This window comes from Panthera tigris, chromosome E3 (genome assembly GCF_018350195.1).
Source record: "Panthera tigris isolate Pti1 chromosome E3, P.tigris_Pti1_mat1.1, whole genome shotgun sequence".
Taxonomy (NCBI): Eukaryota; Metazoa; Chordata; class Mammalia; order Carnivora; family Felidae; genus Panthera; species Panthera tigris.
The window spans coordinates 16979466-17001010 of NC_056675.1; the positions used below are offsets into that span (position 1 = coordinate 16979466).

Below are 21545 nucleotides of genomic sequence, written 5' to 3' on the forward strand. Positions count from 1 at the left end.
GATGAGCGCTGCCACCGGTTCCAAGGCACCCAGAGGTTTTGCCTTTCCAAATTTAATTCTTGGACAATTCTTAGTTTATATATTTTTTCTTCCTTTTCTCCTTATTTCTTCCCTTCCCTAGTCTGGGTATTCAGGTTGTTGGTTTGTTTAAGCAGACATATTTAATCTATTTTCTTTATACCTGTTCTATATCTCCCTCTTTATTTTCCCCTCTCTCTTTCTCTCTCTCTCTCTCACTCTCTCTCTGAATTAAGCCACATAGTTCTCTGCCTGGTCAATTTTCTTTTCTTTTCTTTTTCCCTTCCACGGTCATTTTTCTCTTTGTATGGGATAAGGCCTGTTCCACCACTCCCACCACCCCCTTTTTTAAAAATTTTTTTTCCAGGGTTACTTTAATGAACAAATCAAAGCACACCTGGTACAGAGTCCAAAACATCACTATGAGGAGGGAAATAAAGAAGCTAGAGTCACAACAACAGAGAGTACATAACACACTCCAAAAAACACCTCCTGAAGGTCCAGGTCCTGGACAGTGTATAGTAGTGCTCGCAGGTGCAGGACACAAAAGTTTCTAAAACACAGAAGGGACAGAAAATTAGCCAAAATGATGAAACAGAAGGATTCTCCTCAAAATAAATTCCAGGAAGAAATGACAGCTAAAGAATTGATCACAACAGATATAAACAATATAACTGAACAAGAATTTAGAATAATAGTCATAAGATTAATCACTGGGCTTGAAAAAAAAACATAGAAGACAGCAGAGAATCTATTGCTGCAGAGATCAAGGAACTAAAAAATAGTCATGATGAATTTAAAAATGCTGTAAATGAGGTGCAAAATAAACTAAAGGTGCTGACACTGAACACTGAAGAGGCAGAGGGGAGATTAGGTGAAATAGAGGATACAATTATGGAAAAAGATGAAGCTGAGAAAAAGAGAGATAAAAAAAAATTCTCGACCATAAGGGGAGAATTAGAGAACTAAGTGATTCAATGAAATGGAATAATATCCATATCATAGGAGTTTCAGGATAAGAAGGGAGAGAGATAGGAGCAATTTGAACAAATCATAGCTGAGAACTTCCCCAATCTGGGGAAAGAAACAAACATTGAAATCCAGGAGGCACAGAAAGCTCCCTTCAGATGCAACAGGAATCGATCTTCTGCATAACATATCATAGTGAAACTGTCAAAATGAAAAGATAAAGAGAGAATTCTAAAAGCAAGAGATCTTAAAGGGGACTCTGTGAGGAATGTTGCAAAGACTACAAAGGACCAGAGACATCACCAAAAAGATGAAACCTACAGATAACAAATTAACATTAAATCCACATCTTTCAATAATAACACTGAATGTAAATGGACTAAATGCTCCAATCAAAAGACATAGGGTATCAGAATGGATTAAAAAAAAAAAAGACCCATCAATTTTCTGTCTACCTTTAGACCTGAGGACACCTTCAGATTGAAAGTGAGGGGATGGAGAACCATCTATCATGCTACTGTAAGTCAAAAGAAAACTGGAGTAGCCATACTTGTATCAGACAAACTAGATTTTAAACTAAAGGCTGTAACAAGAAATGAAGAAGGGCATTATGTCATAATTACAGGGTCTATCCATCAAGAAGAGCTAACAATTATAAATGTTTATGCGCCCAATTTGAGAGCTCCCAAATATATAAAACAATCACAAACATAAGCAATCTTGTTATAAGAATATGGTAATTGCAGGTGACTTTAATATTCCACTTACAACAATGGACAGATCATATAGGCAGAAGATCAATAAAGAAACAATGGCCCTGAATGATATACTGGACCAGATGGACTTGACAGATATTTTCAGAACTTTTCATCCAAAAGCAGCAGAATACACATTCTTCTCGAGTGCACATGGAATGTTCTCCAAGATAGATCATATACTGGGTCACAAAACATCCATCAATAAATATAAAAGAATTTAGATCATACCATGAACATTTTCAGATCACAATGCCATGAAACTTGAAATCAACCACAGGAAAAAGTTTGGAAAACCTCCAAATGCGTGGAGGTTAAAGAACATCCTACTAAAGAATGAATGGGTCAACCAGGCAATTAAAGAAGAAATTTAAAAATTTATGGAAACAAATGAAAATGAAAACACGACAGTCAAAACCATTTGGGATGCAGTAAAGGTTGTCTTAAGGGGAAAACACATTGCAGTCCAGGCCTATCTCAAAAAACAAGAAAAATCCCAAATACAAAATCTAACAGCAAACTTAAAGGAACTAGAAGCAGAACAACAAAGAAACCCCAAGGCCAGGAGAAAAAGAGAAATAATAAAGATCAGAGCAGAAATAAACAATATAGAATTAAAAAAAAAACAAAAAACCAGTAGAACAGATCAATGAAACTAAGAGCTGATTTTTTGAAAAAATAAGTAAAATTGATAAACCCCTAGCCAGACTTCTTAAAAAGAAAAGAGAGAGGACCCAAATAGATAAAATCACGAATGAAAATGGATTTATCACAACCAATCCCTCAGAAATACAAGCAGTTATCAGAGAATACTATGAAAAATTATATGCCAATAAACTGGACAACCTGGAAGAAATGGACAAATTCCTAAACAACCACACGCTTCCAAAACTCAATAGGAGGAAATAGAAAGCTTGAACAGACCCATAACCAGCGAAGAAATTGAATCAGTCATCAAAAATGCCCCAACAAACAAGAGTCCTGGGCCAGATGGCTTCCCAGTGGAATTCTACCAGACATTTAAATCAGACTTAATACCTATCCTTCTCAAGCTGTTCCAAAAATAGAAATGGAAGGAAAAGTTCTGGACTCATTCCATGAAGCCAGCATTACACTGATTCCCAAACCAGAGACCCCACAAAAAAGGAGAACTACAGGCCAATATCCCTGATGAATATGGATGCAAAAATTCTCAACAAGATACTAGCAAATCGAATTCAACAGCATATAAAAACAATTATTCACCATGATCAAGTGGGATTCATTCCTGGGATGCAGGGCTGGTTCAATATTTGCAAAGCAATCAATGTGATACATCACATTAATTAAAGAAAGGCTAAGAACCATATGATCCTGTCAACAGATGCAGAAAAAGCATTTGACAAATTACAGCATCCTTTCTTAATAAAAAAAACTCTCAAGAAAGTCGGGATAGAAAGAACATACCGGAACATCATAAAAGCCATATATGAAAAGCCCACAGCTAATATCATCCTCAATGGGGAAAAACTGAGACCTTTCCCCCTGAGATCAGGAACAGGACAAGGATGTCTACTCTCACCACTGTTGTTTAACATAGTGTTGGAAGTCCTAGCATCACCTATCAGATGACAAAATGAAATAGAAAGCATCAAAATTGGCAAAGAAGTTGAGCTTTCACTTTTCGCAGATGACTTGATATTCCACATGGAAAACCGGAAAGACTCCACCAAAAAGCTGCTAGAACTGATACATTAATTCAGCAAAGTCACAGGGTACAAAATCAATGTACAGAAGTCTGTTGCATTTCTATACACCAATAATGAAGCAACAGAAAGAGAAATCAAGACTTCGATCCCACTTACAATTGCACCAAGAACCATAAAATACCTAGGAATAAACGTAACCAAAGATGTAAAAGATCTGTATGCTGAAAACTATAGAAAACTTATGAAGGAAGTTGAAGAAGACACAAAGAAATGGAAAAACATTCCGTGCTCATGGATTGGAAGAATAAATATTGTTAAACTGTCAATACAACCAAAGCTATCTACACATTCACTGCAGTCCCAATCAAAATTGCACCAGCATTCTTCTCAAAGCTAGAACAAACAATCCCAAAATTTGTATGGAATCAGAAAAGACCCTAAATAGCCAAAGTAATGTTGAAAAAGAAAACCAAAGCGGGGGGCATCACAATCCCAGACTTAGGCTCTACTACAAAGCTGTAATCATCAAGACAGTATGGTACTGGCACAAAAAACAGACACATAGACCAATGGAATAAATAGAGACCCCAGAATTGGACCCATAAATGTATGGCCAACTAATTTTTGACAAAGCGGGAAAGAGTATCCAATGGAAAAAAGATAGTATCTTTAACAAATGGTGCTGGAAGAACTGGACAGCAAGCAACATGCAGAAGAATGAAACTGGACCACTTTCTTACACCATACACAAAAATAAACTCAAAATGAATGAAAGACCTAAATGTGAGACAGGAAACTATCAAAACTCTAGAGGAGAAAACAGGCAACAACCTCTTTGACCTCAGCCGCAGTAATTTCTTGCTTGACACATCTCCAAAGGCAAGAGAATTAAAAGCAAAAGTGAAGTATTGGGACCTCATCAAGATAAATAGCTCTGCACTGCAAAGGAAACAATCAACCAAACTAAAAGGCAACTGACAGAATGGGAAAAGATATTTGCAAATGACATACCAGATAAGGACTTAGCATCCAAAATCTGTAAAGAACTTACCAAATTCAACACCCAAAAAATAAATAATCCAATCAAGAAATGGGCAGAAGACATGAATAGAGACTTTTCCATAGAAGACATCCAGATGGCAAAAAGACACATGAAAAGATGCTCAACACACTCATCATCAGGGAAATACAAATCAAAACCACACTGAGATACCACCTCACACTGGTCAGAGTGGCTAAAATTAACAACTCAGGAAACAACAGATGCTGGCGAGGATGTGGAGAAACGGGAACCCTCTTGTACTGTTGGTGGGAATGCAAACTGGTGCAGCCACTCTGGAAAACAGTGTGGAGGTTCCTCAAAAAATTAAAAATAGAACTGCCCTACAACCCAGGAACAGAACTACTAGGAATTTATCCAAAGGAAACAGGAGCGCTGATGCATAGGGGCACATGTACCCGTATAGCAGCTCTTATGGGTGCTATATAGCCAAATTATGGAAACAATAGCCAAATTATGGAAAGATCCTAAATGCCCATCAAGTGACGGATGGATAAAGAAGATGTGGTTTATATGTACAATGGAATGCTGCTTGGCATTGAGAAAGAATGAAATCTGGCCATTTGCAGCAACGTGGATGGAACTGAAGGGTATTATGCTAAGTGAAATAAGTCAGTCAGAGAAAGACAGATACCATATGTTTTCACTCATATGTGGATCCTGAGAAACTTAACAGAAGGCCATGGGGGAGGGGAAGGGGAAAGAAAGTTACAGAGAGGGAGGGAGGCAAACCATAAGAGCCTCTTAAATACTGAGAACAAACTGAGGGTTGATGGGGGTTGGGGGAGAGGGGAAAGTGGGTGATGGGCATTAAGGAGGGCACCTGTTGGGATGAGCACTGGGTGTTGTATGGAAACCAATTTGACAATAAATTATATTTAATAAAAAATAAATAATAAAAATAAATAAATAAACATTTAAATTTTTTTAATTAATAAATAAAAGGTTTAAAAAGAAAAAGAAACTGACCAGAACCAGTCATGACCACTGACTGTCTCTGAGAATGCACATATGTCCAATGTATGAACTTTTGACATAGAAGGGCCTAAAACCCTACTCTCAGATCATATTATGGACACCAATCTCTGGTTGTGGATTGCATGAAAACATATGTAGAAGCTTCTCGCAGGCACAGATGACAAAATGACTTCAACCTTCCCCTACTTATTAATTTCCTTTATCTGATTTTGAAGTCATGTAGCTCCTCTCCCCTATAGCCAGACTCTTTTTTTGTTTGTTGCCTTAAAAATCTCTGACTCTCCCCCTTGGAGAAGGTGGATTTGAGGCTGGATTTCCCATCTCCTGGTTGGGCTGCCTCTCGAATAAACCCTTCCCATGCTGCGTATTCAATGTCTCAGTGACTGGCTTTGCTGTGCACTAGGCATACAGACTGAGGTTTGATTACCAAAGTATCCAAAGCCCTGATCTATAGAAACCAATAAATTCAACTCTTTCTTCTACAGAACAGTGTTTTAAACTATTTGAGGGCCAAGATGTTTTATTTAAAGAGGAATACTTATATGGTGTGGAAAACAAAGAAATTTAAGGCAGGGTCCCCTTTCTCTCCACATTTGCAGCCTTGTGGGAATTAATTTCTGATAGTATCTCTAAAATACAATACCCAGAGTTGAACACAGCATGAGCCAAGGCAAGCTCCAGCAATATAACCATATTCATCCAACTATGATCACCCCAGTCCTCTTGGCTTACAAGAGGCTGCTAAGCAATGGTGGCACCTGCCTGAGCTCTAAACCAAGCACAGGAGTCTCTGCTGACCCCCAGCCATCAGCTGCTTTCTTCCCCAGATACCTGGCTCCCTGCCACACGACGATAAGACAGCCCTGGAGGGTAGAAGAAGGTGATTGTGGTTCCATAGGAGTCTTCACCATCATTCCACACTGTCACTTTCATATTCAGCTCCAGGGTACTCCCCACCACCAGAGTCTTCAAGCTAGTTGTTGGGGTAGAGGGCAGGAGATAATTCTGGGACTGGGGCTAGAAATGGTCTGGGGATAAAACACAGAGTGAGGAAGTAGGGAAGAAATGGGGTACAGGTTGTCTGTTTCTGAGCACAGGGTAGAAATGTTAGGGAGAGCCAGAGCAGGAGCTCCAGGTTCAAGAAGAGGGGTTGGGGAACCAGGGCAGGTCTAAGGAGTGGTAGCTCACCCTGAGAAGTCAAAGGAGATGCCAAGGTCATCCTGACAGACATGGTCAGTTCCACAATTCTTCTCAAAGGGAAGCTGAAAGGGAAGGCAAATGAGGTTTTCCCCAAGTTCTGGAGTCCACACCCTCCACTCCTTTCTGGAAGATTCCAGTACCAGGACTCACAGAGGCCACGAAGTATCGCTGAGCATCCACAGCCAAGACAGGCTGGAGGTTTCCAAAGGAAGGGATAGGTTTGCCCACCAGAGAGAAGTTGAGACGCAAGGTGATGGGGGTCACTGAGTCCTCCACACAGGCCTAGAGAATGGACATTGAAAACAGCAGTGGCTAAAGAATGCATCCTCACAGTCACTAGCTGTGTCCTGTTCCCTCATCTGTAAAATGTAAAATTTGTGTGCAATGACTATAATTCCACCATGCAGAACCTCTGCTTTGCCTATTTTCTGCCTTGAATTCCTTACCCCCAGCCTCCTACACAGCTCATTCATTCTATTCAGGATCTTCCCAAACTCTACCTGCTCAAGAGGTCTCCCCAATACCTTCTCTGCTCTCCTCCCTGACTTTATCCTTTTTTTTAATTTTTAAATGTTTATTCTCTTTTTTTTTTTTGAAAGAGAGAGAGAGAGAGAGCAAGTGGGAGAGGGGCAGAGAGAGGGAGACACATCATCCAAAGCAGGCTCTAGGCTCTGAGCTGTCAGCACAGAGCCTGACACAGGGCTCGAACTTATGAACCACAAGATCATGACCTGAGCTGAAGTCAGATGCTCAACCGACTGAGCCACCCAGGTGCCCCGACTTTATCTTTCTTCATAGCATTCATCACTATCTGACATCTATTATCTAGGAACTTGATTGCTTTTGGCCTTCCCCTAGAGTTTCCCATGATCATGCTGTGTCCCCAGTGCCTCAGACAAGGCCTGTCTCAGAGAAGCAGTTCCTAAAAGAATCCCAGTACATCAACCCATAGCTCTCTAAACCAGTGGTTCTATCCTAAAATCCAGCTATGTAGCCTCAGCAATTACAGGTGACCCATCCATTTATTCGTTTGCTCACTCATTCAGCTAACAATGTTATGCACCTCCTGTATGCCAGGTGCTGTGCTGGGGCTGAACCACAGTGAGAATCAGAACACACTCTGTTCTTTCCCTGCCCAGCCCACTGCCAGCCTCAGAATCTCTGCCATCCCCAGGACTTCAAAGTCCCCTTACTAGGAGGAGCAACCTCACGGTCTCACAGTACTGTCTCAGCCCAAGGACTCGGATATGAGTCAGATTCCGGGCTTTTGTCTCCTCAAAGATGGCACGGGAATTCTGGCGGCCAGGGTCGAGGGTCAGGTCAAAGGTCACAGAGCTTTGGAGGTCACCTGCAGGGGAAAGGAGGGGATAAGGAGAGATGAGAGAGCCAGAAATGCCTCAGGTGGACAAGGTTCAAGGTAGGAGACAGGAGTCCTGAGCTGAGGGATTCCAAGTGTCAGGGTATCTTGGGTCAAAGAGGAGAGGACTCACCCAGCCGATTCTTGGGACTTTCATAAATACGAAGGCAGACGTTGGCATCACCCAGTGCCTTGACAGAGGCCGTCTCTTCCCGACATTCAAACACAGACCTGGCAATCTCTGCAGATGTGAATTGGATATTCATCCACACCCTGAGCACAGGTCTGGTCCTATGAGTGGAAAACTGAGCTGATGGCAGGCCCTTGATCCCAGGAAGACAACGTGGGATGGGGATTGGGAGGCTGGAGTCCTACGTGGACTTAGGATACCATCTGGAAGTGTCTGGGAAAGGCTTTCTCACCTTAGCAACACCACCTGCCCCTGGGCCCCCACAGCCAGGTCCACCAGTCCATCCAGGGTAAGGTCCTGACCCCCACTCAGTGACTGCCCAAAATACTGGAGGCTGGGGGAGAGCTGGGAGCCTGAGATCCGCTGGCGAGAAAGGGAACGGCAAGTCAAGTTGAGGGTGAGGGAAACGAGTTGGAAATTAGCAACAAGAGGAACAGGAAGGTATGAATGTGGGAGACAGAAAGAAGAGGTGAGTAGTGAAAAGATGTCACCAGAAGTGCTTAAAAAGAGGAGGTGGGGTGGGGCAATGATGACTAAAGGAAAGGAAAGATTCCTAAGACATAAGTGAAGACATGGTGATTGAAAGGCTGGCCTGGCGACCTGGGTCTCATTCATTCATTAATTTACTTAGTCTCAGGTTCAATTATGGAGCCTCCACTCATGAGCATGAGGCCTTGGGCCAGGATCTGATCTTACTGTGCCTCAGTTTCCTCATGCTTCATATGGGGATAATAATACCTCAGAGTTTAGCTGTGAGTAGTAAATGAATTAATGCATATAGTTCTTTGAACAGCACCTGGAAAAGTCACTAGTCAGTTACTGATTATGATGAGTATTAGGGCTAAATGGGACCTCAGAGCTCATCTGACCCCACCTCCTACTTTTCAGACAGTGCCAAGGCCACATGACCTTTAAGAGATCAGCTCCATATCTGAAATCAGATCCTCTGACACCATGCCCAAGGCCCCTTTTTGCTCCCAAGGGCGACCATATCTCTTCAGAGGACAAGGGATGGGAAGTGGCTGTACCCATAATAAAATGCTCTGGAAACTTGCCTCCCCTGTGCATTCCTTCTCTTTTATTTCCATTGCCCCTGTAATGACAAATCCCTTGAAGAATGTGTCCTTTAAAATCTCTGGACACTGCTGGGACTGGAAGACATTAAGCATAGTCATATTAAATAAAGAGTAATTTACCAATTACTAAGGGTGTCTAGAAAGGAAGAGGCAGGAAGTGATATACAAACCCAGTCAAATGGCTTCATGCTCAAGAAAACTGATCTTACCACCATATCCTCAGGTTTGTGTGGGGCCCAGTGGGAACAGGGTAAGTCCTTCCCAGTCAAGTATGTTGTGGGATACATCATGGTGGGAAGGAGGAAAATCATGGTGGGCCAGCAAATCTGGAAAGGTCTCCTCTTAGAGTCCTTATACCCTCTTGGGTATAACTCAAGTGATATTTGCAATTGAGATTTTTCATAGATATGCTTCTAAGCAGCTGTAGCAACGTGAAGTTAAACAGGTGGTGTGGAATCAATGCAGTTTCTTGACATCTGGTGTTATTGTCAACAAAGCCTTTCACCCTCTTCTTAAACTTCCAAGTTCTTTAGTGGCGCCTGGGTGGGTCAGTAGATTAAGCGTCTGACTTCTGATTTCAGCTCAGGTCATGATCTGCTAGCTTGTAGCAGTGCAGAACCTGCTTGGGATTATCTCTCTACCTCTCTCTGTCTGCCCCTCTACTACTAGCACACCCTCACTCTTGCTCTCTCTCAAAATGAATAAGTAAACTTAAAAAAAATTCCAAGTTATTTAGAACCCCTCCCATTGTTAAACTGTATTAACAATAGCTGATTATAATACTGTAACACCAATTATATGCCAGGCACATGTGTATATTTATACTATGTATGTACTCTATATGTACTAACTCATTTATCCTCACAGAAGCAGCCAAGTGAGGTTGGTTCTCTTATTATCACCATTTTACAGATGAGGAAACTGAACACAGAGAGATTGTAATGACTAAGACCATGTAGCTGGGAAGTAACAGAACTGTAGAGACCTTCTTTGACATTTTTGTTGTAACAACTTTTTGAGATATAGTTCACACACCATACAATTTACTCTTTTAAAGCATACAAGTCAGTGGTTTTAGGATGTTCTCAGAGTTATGCTACCATCACCAAATCAATGTTAGAACATTTTGATCACCCCCCAAGAAAACCCATACCCCTTATCACCCACACCCATGTTCCTCATTTTCCTCCATTGCCAGTCCCTGACAACCCCCAATCTACTTTCTATCTCTGTGGATTTACCTATTCTGGACATTTCATATAAATGGAATCATACAATATGTGCCCTTTTGTTTCTGGCTTCTTTTTACTTAGCATTATGTTTTCAAGCTTCATCCATGTTGTAGCAAATACTAGTATTTCATTCCTTTCATGGCCAAGTAATGTTCCATCATATAGGTATTTATTTACAACAGAATTTATCTGCTCATCAGTTAATGGATATTTGGATTATTTCCATATTTTGGATATTATGAATAATGCCCCTATGAACATTGATGTATAACTTTTTGTGTGGACATAAGGTTTCAATTCTCTTGGGTGGAATTGCTGAGTCATACAGTAACTCTACGTACAACCTTTTGAGGAACTGCCAGATGTGTTCCAAAGTAGCTGCAGCATTTTACATTCACACCAGCAGTGTTTACGGATACCAAACATTCAACATTCTCACCAACACTACTTATGATCTATCTTTTTATTCTAGCCATGCCAGTGGCTGTGAAATGGTATCTCACAGTGGTTTTGATTTGCTGATGACTGATGACTAATGATGTTTGACATCTTTTCATGTGCATATTGGTCCTTTGTATATCATCTTTGGAGACATGTCTATTCAAATCCTTTGCCTATTTTTTAATTGAGGCTTTCTTTAACTTTTGCCATGAGAAGAAACCCTCCCTTTTCAGGAGAACCTGCCCCATGGATGAAGTACTCCTGCCTAGACAGATATTTGGCAGGATTACTAATGACATGAGGAAATAGTCATAAAGCATCAAAGGAGAAGGGGTGAATAGACAGGCACACAGAGGCAGCCCAACCTAAACTGGCAACAGGGAGCCACCAAGAGAGCCAGCACTGGGTTAGAAGTCAGGAAATTGAAGCCTCCCTCATCACCATTCCTAATCCACAATAAACCTTGGACAAATCACTGATTTTCTCCATGCCCCAGATTTCATCTCTAACATAGGTTTGCTAATGCCTGGCTTATGTACCTTGTAAAGCTGCTGGGGGATTAACAGGTCTGGATAGAGAGCTCACTCAAGAATCAAGTCCTAGGTTTACAGAGGAGAAGATGGTGGCATAGGAGGACGCTGGGCTCACTGCACCTGCTGGTCACTTAAATTCCACCCACATCTGCCTAAATAACCCAGAAAACCGCCAGAAGACTAACAGAACGGACTCCCCAGAGCCAAGCATAGACAAGAGGTCCACGGAAGAGGGTAGGAAGGGTAGAGAGGCGGTGTGTGCTACACGGACTGGTGGGAGGAAGCCAGGGCGGTGGAGGGGCAGCCTGCCTGGCAAGGTGGAATCCCCTAGTCTGGCTTGAAAAAGTGGAGGGGCCAGACTGCGTGAGTTCTGACAGCCAGTGGGACTTAACATCTGGAATGTTATAAGTCACCAGCTCGGCTCAGAGAGCAGGAGGGCGAGAGGACACCAGGAGGGAGAGGTGTTGAGCCCTGGAAGACAGAGCTCAGCTCAGCAGGGAACAAAGGCACTGGCCAGCGCCATCTCTCCCTCCCATCCCCCAGCCGAAATTCCAAAGGGAACCATTTCCTGTCACTGAAATTGCTTGCACCACGCAAACACCCAATGCTGTGCCTCTGTGGATCCATCCCTTCGACGGGTCTGCCTGCCTCCCTCCCAGTGCTGCAGGGCCCCTTGTGCAGGGGAACACTGATAGCAAAGTGAGCTAAGCCTGCCCCTCCCACCCCTGTACACCTAGGGGATCCACCCCAGCTAATATGCCAGATCCCATCAAAGCAGCACCACAAGCCTGGCAGTGTGCAAGTAGCCCAGACAGGGGCCACACCACTCCACAGTGAGTCCTGCCCCTGGGAGAGCAGGACATAAAGTACACACCAGTCTGACTGTGGCCCCAGCGGTGGGCTGGGGACAGACATGAGGTCTGGCTGTGCCCCACCCACCAACTCAAGTTACTCCAGACAGCACAGGGGAAGTGCCCTGCAGTTCTGCGCCACTCCAGGGACTATCCAAAATGACAAAATGGAAGAATTCTCCTCAAAAGAAACTCCAGGAAATAGCAACATCTAATGAATTGACCAAAAATGATTTAAGCAATATAACAGAACAAGAATTTAGAATAATCATCATAAAATTAATCGCTGGGTTGGAAAAAAAGTATAAAGGACAACAGAGAATCTATTGCTACAGAGATCAAGGGACTAAGAAACAGTCATGAGAGCTAAAAAAAAAAAAAAATGCTATAAATGAGGTGCAAAATAAAATGGAGGCGACCACAGCTCGGATTGAAGAGGCAGAGGAGAGAATAGGTGAATTAGAAGATAAAATTATGGGAAAAGAAGAAGCTGAGAAAAAGGGAAATTAAAAAATCCACGACTATGAGGTGAAAATGCAATGAAACGGAACAATACCCTTATAATAGGAATTCCAGAAGAGAGAGAGAAAGGGGCTGAAGGTGTACTTGAACAAATCATAGCTGGGAACTTCCCTGATCTGGGGAAGGAAAAAGGCATTGAAATCTAAGAGGCACAGAGAACTCCCTTCAGACATAACTTAAATCGATCTTCTGCATGACATATCATGGTGAAACTGGCAAAATACAAGGATAAAGAGAAAATTCTGAACGCAGCTAATGCTAAATAGGCTCTAACTTACAAAGGTAGACAGTAGCAGAGAATAGTAGCAGACCTATCTACTGAAATTTGGCAGGCCAGAAAAGAATGGCAGGAAATCTTCAATGTGATGAACAGGAAAAAAATATGCAGCTGAGAATCCTTTATCCAGCAAGTCTGTCATTCAGAACAAAAGGAGAGGTAAAGGTTTTCCCAAACAAACAAAAACTGAAGGAATTCATCACCACTAAACCATCCTTACAAGAGATCCTAAGGGGGATTCTGTGAGTGAAATGATGCAAGAACCACAAAAGACCAGAAAAATCACTACAAGCATAAAACCTACAAACATCACAATGACTCTGAACCTATATGTTTCAATAATAACACTGAATGTAAATGGACTAAATGCTCCAACCAAAAGACATAGGGTATCAGAATGGATAAAAAAACAAGACCCATCTATTTGCTGTCTACAAGAGACTCATTTTAGACCTGAGGAGGTCAGGTCCATTCATGCTACTGGAAGTCAAAAGAAAGCTGGAGTAGCCATACTTATATCAGACAAACTAGAATTAAATTAAAGGCTATAACAAGAGATGAAGAAGGGCATTATATAATAACTACAGGGTCTATCCATCAGGAAGAGCTAACAATTATAAATGTCTATGCACCAAATACGGGAACCCCCAAATATATAAAACAATTACTCATAAACATAAGCAACCTTATTGATAAGAATGTGGTCATTGCAGGGGACTTTAACACCCCACTTACAGAAAAGGATAGATCATCTAGACACACGGTCAATAAAGAAACAAGGGCCCTGAGTGATACATTGGATCAGATGGACTTGACAGATATATTTAGAACTCTGCATCCCAAAGCAACACAATATACTTTCTTTTCAAGTGCACATGGAACATTCTCCAAGAGAGATCACATACTGGGTCACAAAACAGCCCTTCATAAGTATACAAGAATTGAAAGCATACCATGCATACTTTCAGACCACAATGCTATGAAGCTTGAAATCAACCACAGGAAAAAGTCTGGAAAACCTCCAAAAGCATGGAGGTTAAAGAACACCCTACTAAAGAAGGAATGGGTCAACCAGGCAATTAGAGAAGAAATTAAAAAATATATGGAAACAAATGAAAATGAAAATACAACGATACTAATGCTTTGGGATGCAGCGAAGGCAGTCCTGAGAGGAAAATGCATTGCAATCCAGGCCTATCTCAAGAAACAAGAAAAATCCCAAATACAAAATCTAACAGCACACCTAAAAGAAATAGAAGCAGAACAGCAAAGACACCCCAAACCCAGCAGAAGAAGAGAAATAATAAAGATCAGAGCAGAAATAAACAATATAGAATCTAAAAAAAACTGTAGAGCAGATCAATGAAACCAAGAGTTGGTTTTTTGAAAAAATAAACAAAATTGACAAACCTCTAGCCAGGCTTCTCAAAAAGAAAAGGGAGATGACCCAAATAGATAAAATCACGAATGAAAATGGAATTATTACAACCAATCCCTCAGAAATACAAGCAATTATCAGGGAATATTATGAAAAATTATATGCCAACAAACTGGACAACCTGGAAGAAATGGACAAATTCCTAAGCACCCACACACTTCCAAAACTCAAACAGGAAGAAATAGAAAACTTGAACAGACCCATAACCAGCGAAGACATTGAATCGGTTATCAAAAATCTCCCAACAAATAAGAGTCCAGGACCAGATGGCTTCCCTGGGGAGTTCTACCACACATTTAAAGCAGAGATAATACCTATCCTTCTCAAGCTTTTCCAAAATAGAAACAGAAGAAAAACTTCCAGACTCATTCTATGAAGCCAGCATTACTTTGATTCCCAAACCAGACAGAGACTCAGCAAAAAAAGAGAACTACAGGCCAATATCCCTGATGAATATGGATGCAAAAATTCTCATCAAGATACTAGCAAATCGAATTCAACAGCATATAAAAAGAATTATTCACCATGATCAAGTGGGATTCATTCCTGGGCTGCAGAGCTGGTTCAACATTCCCGAATCAATCAATGTGATACATCACATTAATGAAAGAAAAGATAAGAACCATATTATCCTGTCAATCAATGCAGACAAAGCATTTGACAAAATTCTGCATCCTTTCTTAATAAAAACCCTCTAGAAAGTCAGGATACAAGGAATATACTTAAACATCATAAAACCATTTATGAAAAGCCCACAGCTAATATCATCCTCAATGGGGAAAAACTGAGAGCTTTCCCCCTGAGATCAGGAACATGACAGGGATGTCCACTCTCACCGCTGTTGTTTAATATAGTGTTGGGAGTGCTAGCATCAGCAATCAGACAACAAAAGGAAATCAAAGGCATCAAAATTGGCAATGATGAAGTCAAGCTTTCACTTTTTGCAGATGACATGATAGTATGCATGGAAAACCTGATAGATGCAACCAAAAGTCTGCTACAACTGATACATGAATTCAGCAAAGTCGCAGGATACAAAATCAATGTACAGAAATCAGTTGTATTCTTATACACTAATAATGAAGCAACAGAAAGACAAATAAAGAAACTGATCCCATTCACAATTGCACCAAGAACCATAAAATACCTAGGAATAAACTTAACCAAAGATGTAAAAGATCTGTATGCTGAAAACTTTAGAAAGCTTATGAAGGAAATTGAAGAAGATATAAAGGATTGGAAAAAGATTCCGTGCTCATGGATTGCAAGAATAAATATTGTTAAAATGTCAATACTACCCAAAGCTATCTACACATTCAATGCAATCCCAATCAAAATTGCACCAGCGTTCTTCTCGAAGCTAGAACAAGCAATCCTAAAATTTGTATGGAACTACAAAAGGCCCCGAGTAGCCAAAGTAATTTTGAAGAAGACCAAAGCGGCAGGCATCACAATCCCAGAATTCAGCCTCTACTACAAATCTGTAATCATCAAGACAGCATGGTATTGGCTCAAAAACAGACACATAGACCAATGGAATCCAATAGAAACCCCAGAATTAGACCCACAAACGTATGGCCAACTAATCTTTGACAAAGCAGGAAAGAATATCCAATGGAAAAAAGACAGTCTTTAACAAATGGTACTGGGAGAACTGGACAGCAACATACAGAAGGATGAAACTAGACCACTTTCTTACACCATTCACAAAAATAAACTCAAAATGGACAAAGGACCTGAATGTGAGACAGGAAACCATCAAAACCCTAGAGGAGAAAGCAGGAAAAAAACCTCTCTGGCCTCAGCAGCAGCAATTTCTTACTTGAAACATCTCCAAAGTCAAGGGAATTAAAAGCAAAAATGAACTATTGGGACTTCATGAAGATAAAAAGCTTCTGCACTGCAATGGAAACAATCAACAAATCTAAAAGGCAACCAACGGAATGGGAAAAGATATTTGCAAATGACATATCGGACAAAGGGTTAGTATCGAAATCTGTAAAGAGCTCACCAAACTCCACACCCGAAAAACAAATAACCCAGTGAAGAAATGGGCAGAAGACACTTCTCTAAGAAGACATCCAGATGGCCAACAGGCACATGAAAAGATGCTCAACGTCGCTCCTCATCAGGGAAATACAAATCAAAACCACACTCAGATATCACCTCACGCCAGTCAGAGTGGCCAAAATGAACAAATCAGGAGACTATAGATGCTGGAGAGGATGTGGAGAAACGGGAACCCTCTTGCACTGTTGGTGGGAATGCAAACTGGTGCAGCCGCTCTGGAAAACAGTGTGGAGGTTCCTCAAAAAATTAAACATAGATCTACCCTATGACCCAGCAATAGCACTGCTAGGAATTTACCCAAGGGATACAGGAGTACTGATGCATAGGGGCACTTGTACGCCAATGTTTATAGCAGCACTCTCAACAATAGCTAAATTATGGAAAGAACATAAATGTCCATCAACTGATGAATGGATAAAGAAAATGGATAAAGAATGGATCAAAGAAATTTTATATACACAATGGAATACTACGTGGCAATGAGAAAGAATGAAATATGGCCTTTTGTAGCAATGTGGATGGAACCGGAGAGTGTTATGCTAAGTGAAATAAGCCATACAGAGAAAGACAGATACCATATGTTCTCACTCTTATGTGGATCCTGAGAAACTTAACAGAAGACCATGGTGGAGGGGAAGAAAAAAAAAGAAGTTAGAGAGGGAGGGAGCCAAAACATAAGAGACTCTTAAAAACTAAGAACAGACTGAGGGTTGATGGGGGGTGGGAGGGAGGGGAGGGTGGGTGACGGGTACTGAGGAGGGCACCTGTTGGGTTGAGCACTGGGTGTTGTATGGAAACCAATTTGACAATAAATTTCATATTAAAAAAAAAAGAATCAAGTCCTCATAGAAACAGGGAACATACCAATGTGTCCTTATCTAAAGTTCCAGATTTTCCTTGCTGCCTACAAGGTGCCCAGGGCTAGGCAAAGGAAGCAAGTTAAGGGAAAGGAGAATTTTCTTGGTGGCAGTGCAGAAGACAGGGAGAAGCAAGGAGGAGGTGGTTGTAACAACAGAATTTGCGACCAGTCCTTACCTGGCTGTAGGAGGGGCTGATGCCCAGTTCTGAGGTTCCATGAAATAGGTAGACAGCACCCCGGTTCTCCTGCTCTCCTGGGGCCCCAATGGCCACATCTGTCAGCTTGTCCCCATTCACATCCCCCAGCACTGTCAAGGCTGCCCCAAAGCGGCCCCAGGGGTGGCCCTGCTCCCCACAGAGAATGACCTCACACTGCCATCTAGCCCTCTGCAGAACAAAACAAGTGTCAGGACCCAACCAGGCAACCCCTCCACCCCACACCCAGGTCCCACCCAGCCCAGGTCTCATCAGACACTTACCCCCAGGGGCAAGTGGCACATGGACACCTGCCCCCCCCGAGTTGGCTTGTAGTAATGTGGAGCCCCAATGAGGACGAGGTCAGAGTTGCCATCTCTGTTCACATCGACAGAGCAGAGGGAGGCCCCAAAGTAGGAACCAATCTGGAGGATAGAGTGTGAAGTCATCCTGCCTGCCTCTGTCAGAGGCATCCCCTTCTGGGATAGGTCCCTCCTCTCCCCAGTCACCAGGGACTTCCCCCATGGATCCCAAAACCCCTTCTCCTCCCTCTCTGCCCCTGGAGACCCTGCCACCCTCGTGTTTCACTCTGGCTTCCTCTACATCCAACCTGGGTCCCTGCAACTTCAGCCTTCGGCCTCCATTGCCCGGATGCCTGAGTGAAGATAACAACCTTCCCAGTATGCTGATGGCGGGGGGCCCCCAGGATCAGGATCTTCACCCCCTTCCAAAATGCCAGCTCAGTGGAGTAACCTGAGGGGGGCAGGCCTCAGCATAAAAGCTTCCTCCCTACTCCCCGAGCTCCTGCCCTTCCCAGGCAGTTCATCTCCCTCCTGTGCCCCCAATCACAGCCTTTTCTCACCTAGATAAGAGTCCCTCATGTCCACATTCTCTTGAGACATGTTGATGAAAGTGGGGTTCATATTTTTGGGGTATAGGAAGGCTCCTCCAGACCAGCTGAAGCTCCCCACAGCCCCCAGAACTGGCCCATCCTGGGAGGAAAGGATTCCAGGGCTAAGCAGGTTTGAGTCAAAAACAGACAGCCTATTTAAAGCAATGCCTACCACTGATTCCACTTTTCTTTTTTCATGTTTACTGATTTTGAGACAGAGAGAGAGAGAGAACGAGAAGCAGGTGGGCAGAAAGAGAGGGAGGAAGAGAATCCCACGCAGGCTCCATGCCAATAGCACAGAGCCCAATACAGGGCTCAATCCCACAAACAGCTAAATTATGACCTGAGCCAAAATCAAGAGCTGGACACACAACAGACTGAGCCACCCAGGTGCCCCCTGACTCCACTTATTATTTGGAATTCTCTTTCTCCACTCATTCATCTAACACCTATCCTTACCTTCCCTCCTCCCACCACTCCCTACCTCTTACATCAATGGCCTGAAAATGGCCCCACTCACAGGTGAGAACACAGCGCTGAAACCCTCCTGGGACATCTCCAATTCAAAGGAACTACTGCTTATGGTCTGCGTACCTGGAAGAAGACATGACACCTGGGTTCCAGGGGGAAATACAGGCTTTACCAAGTCTGAAAAGGACATCTCAGCTTTAGACGATCTAATGTTGGACATTAATACCCAAAGGGAGGAATTGGTGGCTATGACAAGTGGGTCCAGGTCCAAGAAGGGAAAGCATTTATGGGTTATGGCTTCTAAAGTGAGTACTTTCATCTCTGACTTACCCTCAATGGCAAAGATCTTCTCTTTCAGTTGGTTTTGAATGTCTCTCAAAGCATCAAAATTCTCCACTTGAAAAATGTACTCATGGGAGGGCTTTGATGCAATGTCATTTAATTCTTTCCGGGAATGTGGATTTTGAAAAGCCAATCCCACCTGTCCCCAACAAAGACCAACTCAGTGAAAATAATAATAAATTTAATATGCCTGCCACATGCTGGGTGCATATCCCCCAATAACGCCACAAGGTCAATATTATTACACTCAGTGTACAGATGAGAAAAATGAGGCTCAGACAACATCAGGGAATTTAAAGAAAAGGATCAGGGTCCCCAGGCTGGAACACAGCTTTCATATTGAAGGTAGTAGAAGCTGAGAGAGCTGAGGTTTTTGTCCTAGAAAGGGAAGTTGCTTTAAGAGGAAGTGAAGGGAGGAAGCGGTGGGAGGGTATTTCCACATCCTACCCCAACTGCATAGCGAATGATACCCGCAGCTTCAGCCCTAGGGATAACATCCTCATAACCCAGGGGGTCTCCTTTTTTCTGACCATCAGTGATGACAATAAGGATCTTGGAGGCATCTTTTCGGGCCCCACTTGAGGCACTGAACAGTTGATTTCTGTCAGAGAAGAAGATCCAGAGACCTGTGAACAGAACTGCTACTGGTCCCTTATGCCTTTTGAGAACAAGTTGTTGACCCTTTCTCTTGGAGGTCCCAGTCCCACCTGTAGGCCCCCAGCTTGGTGAGGAGACCACAGGCTGAATTTCTGTCCCAGCCTGTCCCTCTCTCATGGAGATAGGTGAGGCCTAAAGGAAGACACAGATGTTTTGGGGAAGGACCCGGGAGAAGGGAGGACTCACGTAACCATTTGGATGGCTGTAGCTGTGTAAGTGAACCCTTGCAGCTGGTATACAGAATCCAACAGGCCTAGTGGGTTTGAGCTGTATATGAAGTCTTTGAAAGTGAAGTGCACCCGGGAATGGTCGGAGAACTGCATCAGAGAGAACTGGGAGAATTGAAGGGGGCTGGGAGCCAAGGCCACTTGACCAAAACCCCAGGCACCCCACCCACAAACCTCCCACGGGGCCCCTGCACACTTGCCTTCCCTCCCCCAAGGACACACCTGGGTGCTAGGTCTCTGGAACTGGCTCATAACAGCCTTCACAAAATTCAACATCTTGGTAAAATCTCTGAAGGAGATGCTCCCTGAGCCATCGATCAGGAACACAATATCCTGCTCCTGCCTCGGACACTCTGAGAAAGGAAGTGGCACCAGTTCTCCAAGGAACACTCCCAGAGCCCAGGACCTCAGCATCCTGGCCACAAGAACCCACTGCCCCCCAACCCAGGGACCTCCTTAAGCCCTGCCTAGAATAGGGTCCTTTGGCCTCCTTAAGTCCCTAAAGAGGCTATATCTGTGATTCAGCTTCTCACACCTGTGTAGTCAGCCTAGGTGATAAAAAAGTGAAGTTCCTCCAATCCAGATGGTAAGAAACGGGGAGCCCCTCCTTCTACCTTGGCTGTCTGTGCCCCTCTCCCAAACCCTATCCCACTCCCTCTCCCATATCCCCATGATCCAGCAATGAAAGGAGCCTGCTTCAGCCCCTGGCCAGAATCTGTCCTCATTAGTCAATGCCAAACAGTGCTTTTGTTAAATATTTTTAATGTCATCCCTGGAAATAACCACACACTGGCTCTGTTCTGTTCTCAGCTTAAATATGGGCCCCTATTCCCCTCCTGAGTGTATTCAAAATTGGTCAAAAAGAGGAAGCTCTCCCAGTTCTCCAAGAAGAGACCTCCCAGCCTCCCTCTTTCATTCCAGAGGTTCCCACCAGACAGTGGTGTCCTGGGTGTTCTTATGGGAGCCCAGATTCCTATGGGCAAAGTCTAGGAGGTGCTAGAAGAGAACTCCATTCAGTGGCCAGACGTCAGTTTCCCCAAGGGCTTGAGTGGAAATGTGAAACCAGGGAGGGGCCTAGTGTGCACACATACATTCATGCATACCTATTCACATACACATACATACACAAATAAACCCATGCATACTCATATGCACACATATACACACATACTCATATATATACACTCATGTAAATATACATACAGGCACATATGCATGTGCATATATATGCACACATATATATATCCA

At 42.9% G+C, this 21545-nt stretch overlaps 1 protein-coding gene across 3 annotated transcripts in view; it reads right to left on the bottom strand.

The window, feature by feature from the left end:
- LOC102970755 (integrin alpha-X) overlaps positions 1 to 21545 on the bottom strand; it is a 45853-nt gene that overhangs the window by 18655 nt on the left and 5653 nt on the right. For 2 of the 3 annotated variants that reach the window (XM_042971234.1, XM_042971232.1), the window contains exons 6-20: positions 20520 to 20650; positions 20257 to 20402; positions 19861 to 20014; positions 19402 to 19552; positions 19121 to 19194; positions 18571 to 18700; positions 18319 to 18461; positions 17993 to 18133; positions 17691 to 17900; positions 8448 to 8578; positions 8159 to 8316; positions 7862 to 8016; positions 6819 to 6950; positions 6657 to 6730; positions 6300 to 6441 (exon numbers count right to left, since the gene is read on the bottom strand). In XM_042971234.1, the coding sequence (XP_042827168.1) occupies positions 6300 to 6441; positions 6657 to 6730; positions 6819 to 6950; positions 7862 to 8016; positions 8159 to 8316; positions 8448 to 8578; positions 17691 to 17900; positions 17993 to 18133; positions 18319 to 18461; positions 18571 to 18700; positions 19121 to 19194; positions 19402 to 19552; positions 19861 to 20014; positions 20257 to 20402; positions 20520 to 20650 (2072 nt within the window). The remainder of the gene's footprint in view (positions 1 to 6299; positions 6442 to 6656; positions 6731 to 6818; positions 6951 to 7861; positions 8017 to 8158; positions 8317 to 8447; positions 8579 to 17690; positions 17901 to 17992; positions 18134 to 18318; positions 18462 to 18570; positions 18701 to 19120; positions 19195 to 19401; positions 19553 to 19860; positions 20015 to 20256; positions 20403 to 20519; positions 20651 to 21545) is intronic. The other variant, XM_042971233.1, reaches the window with a different exon arrangement.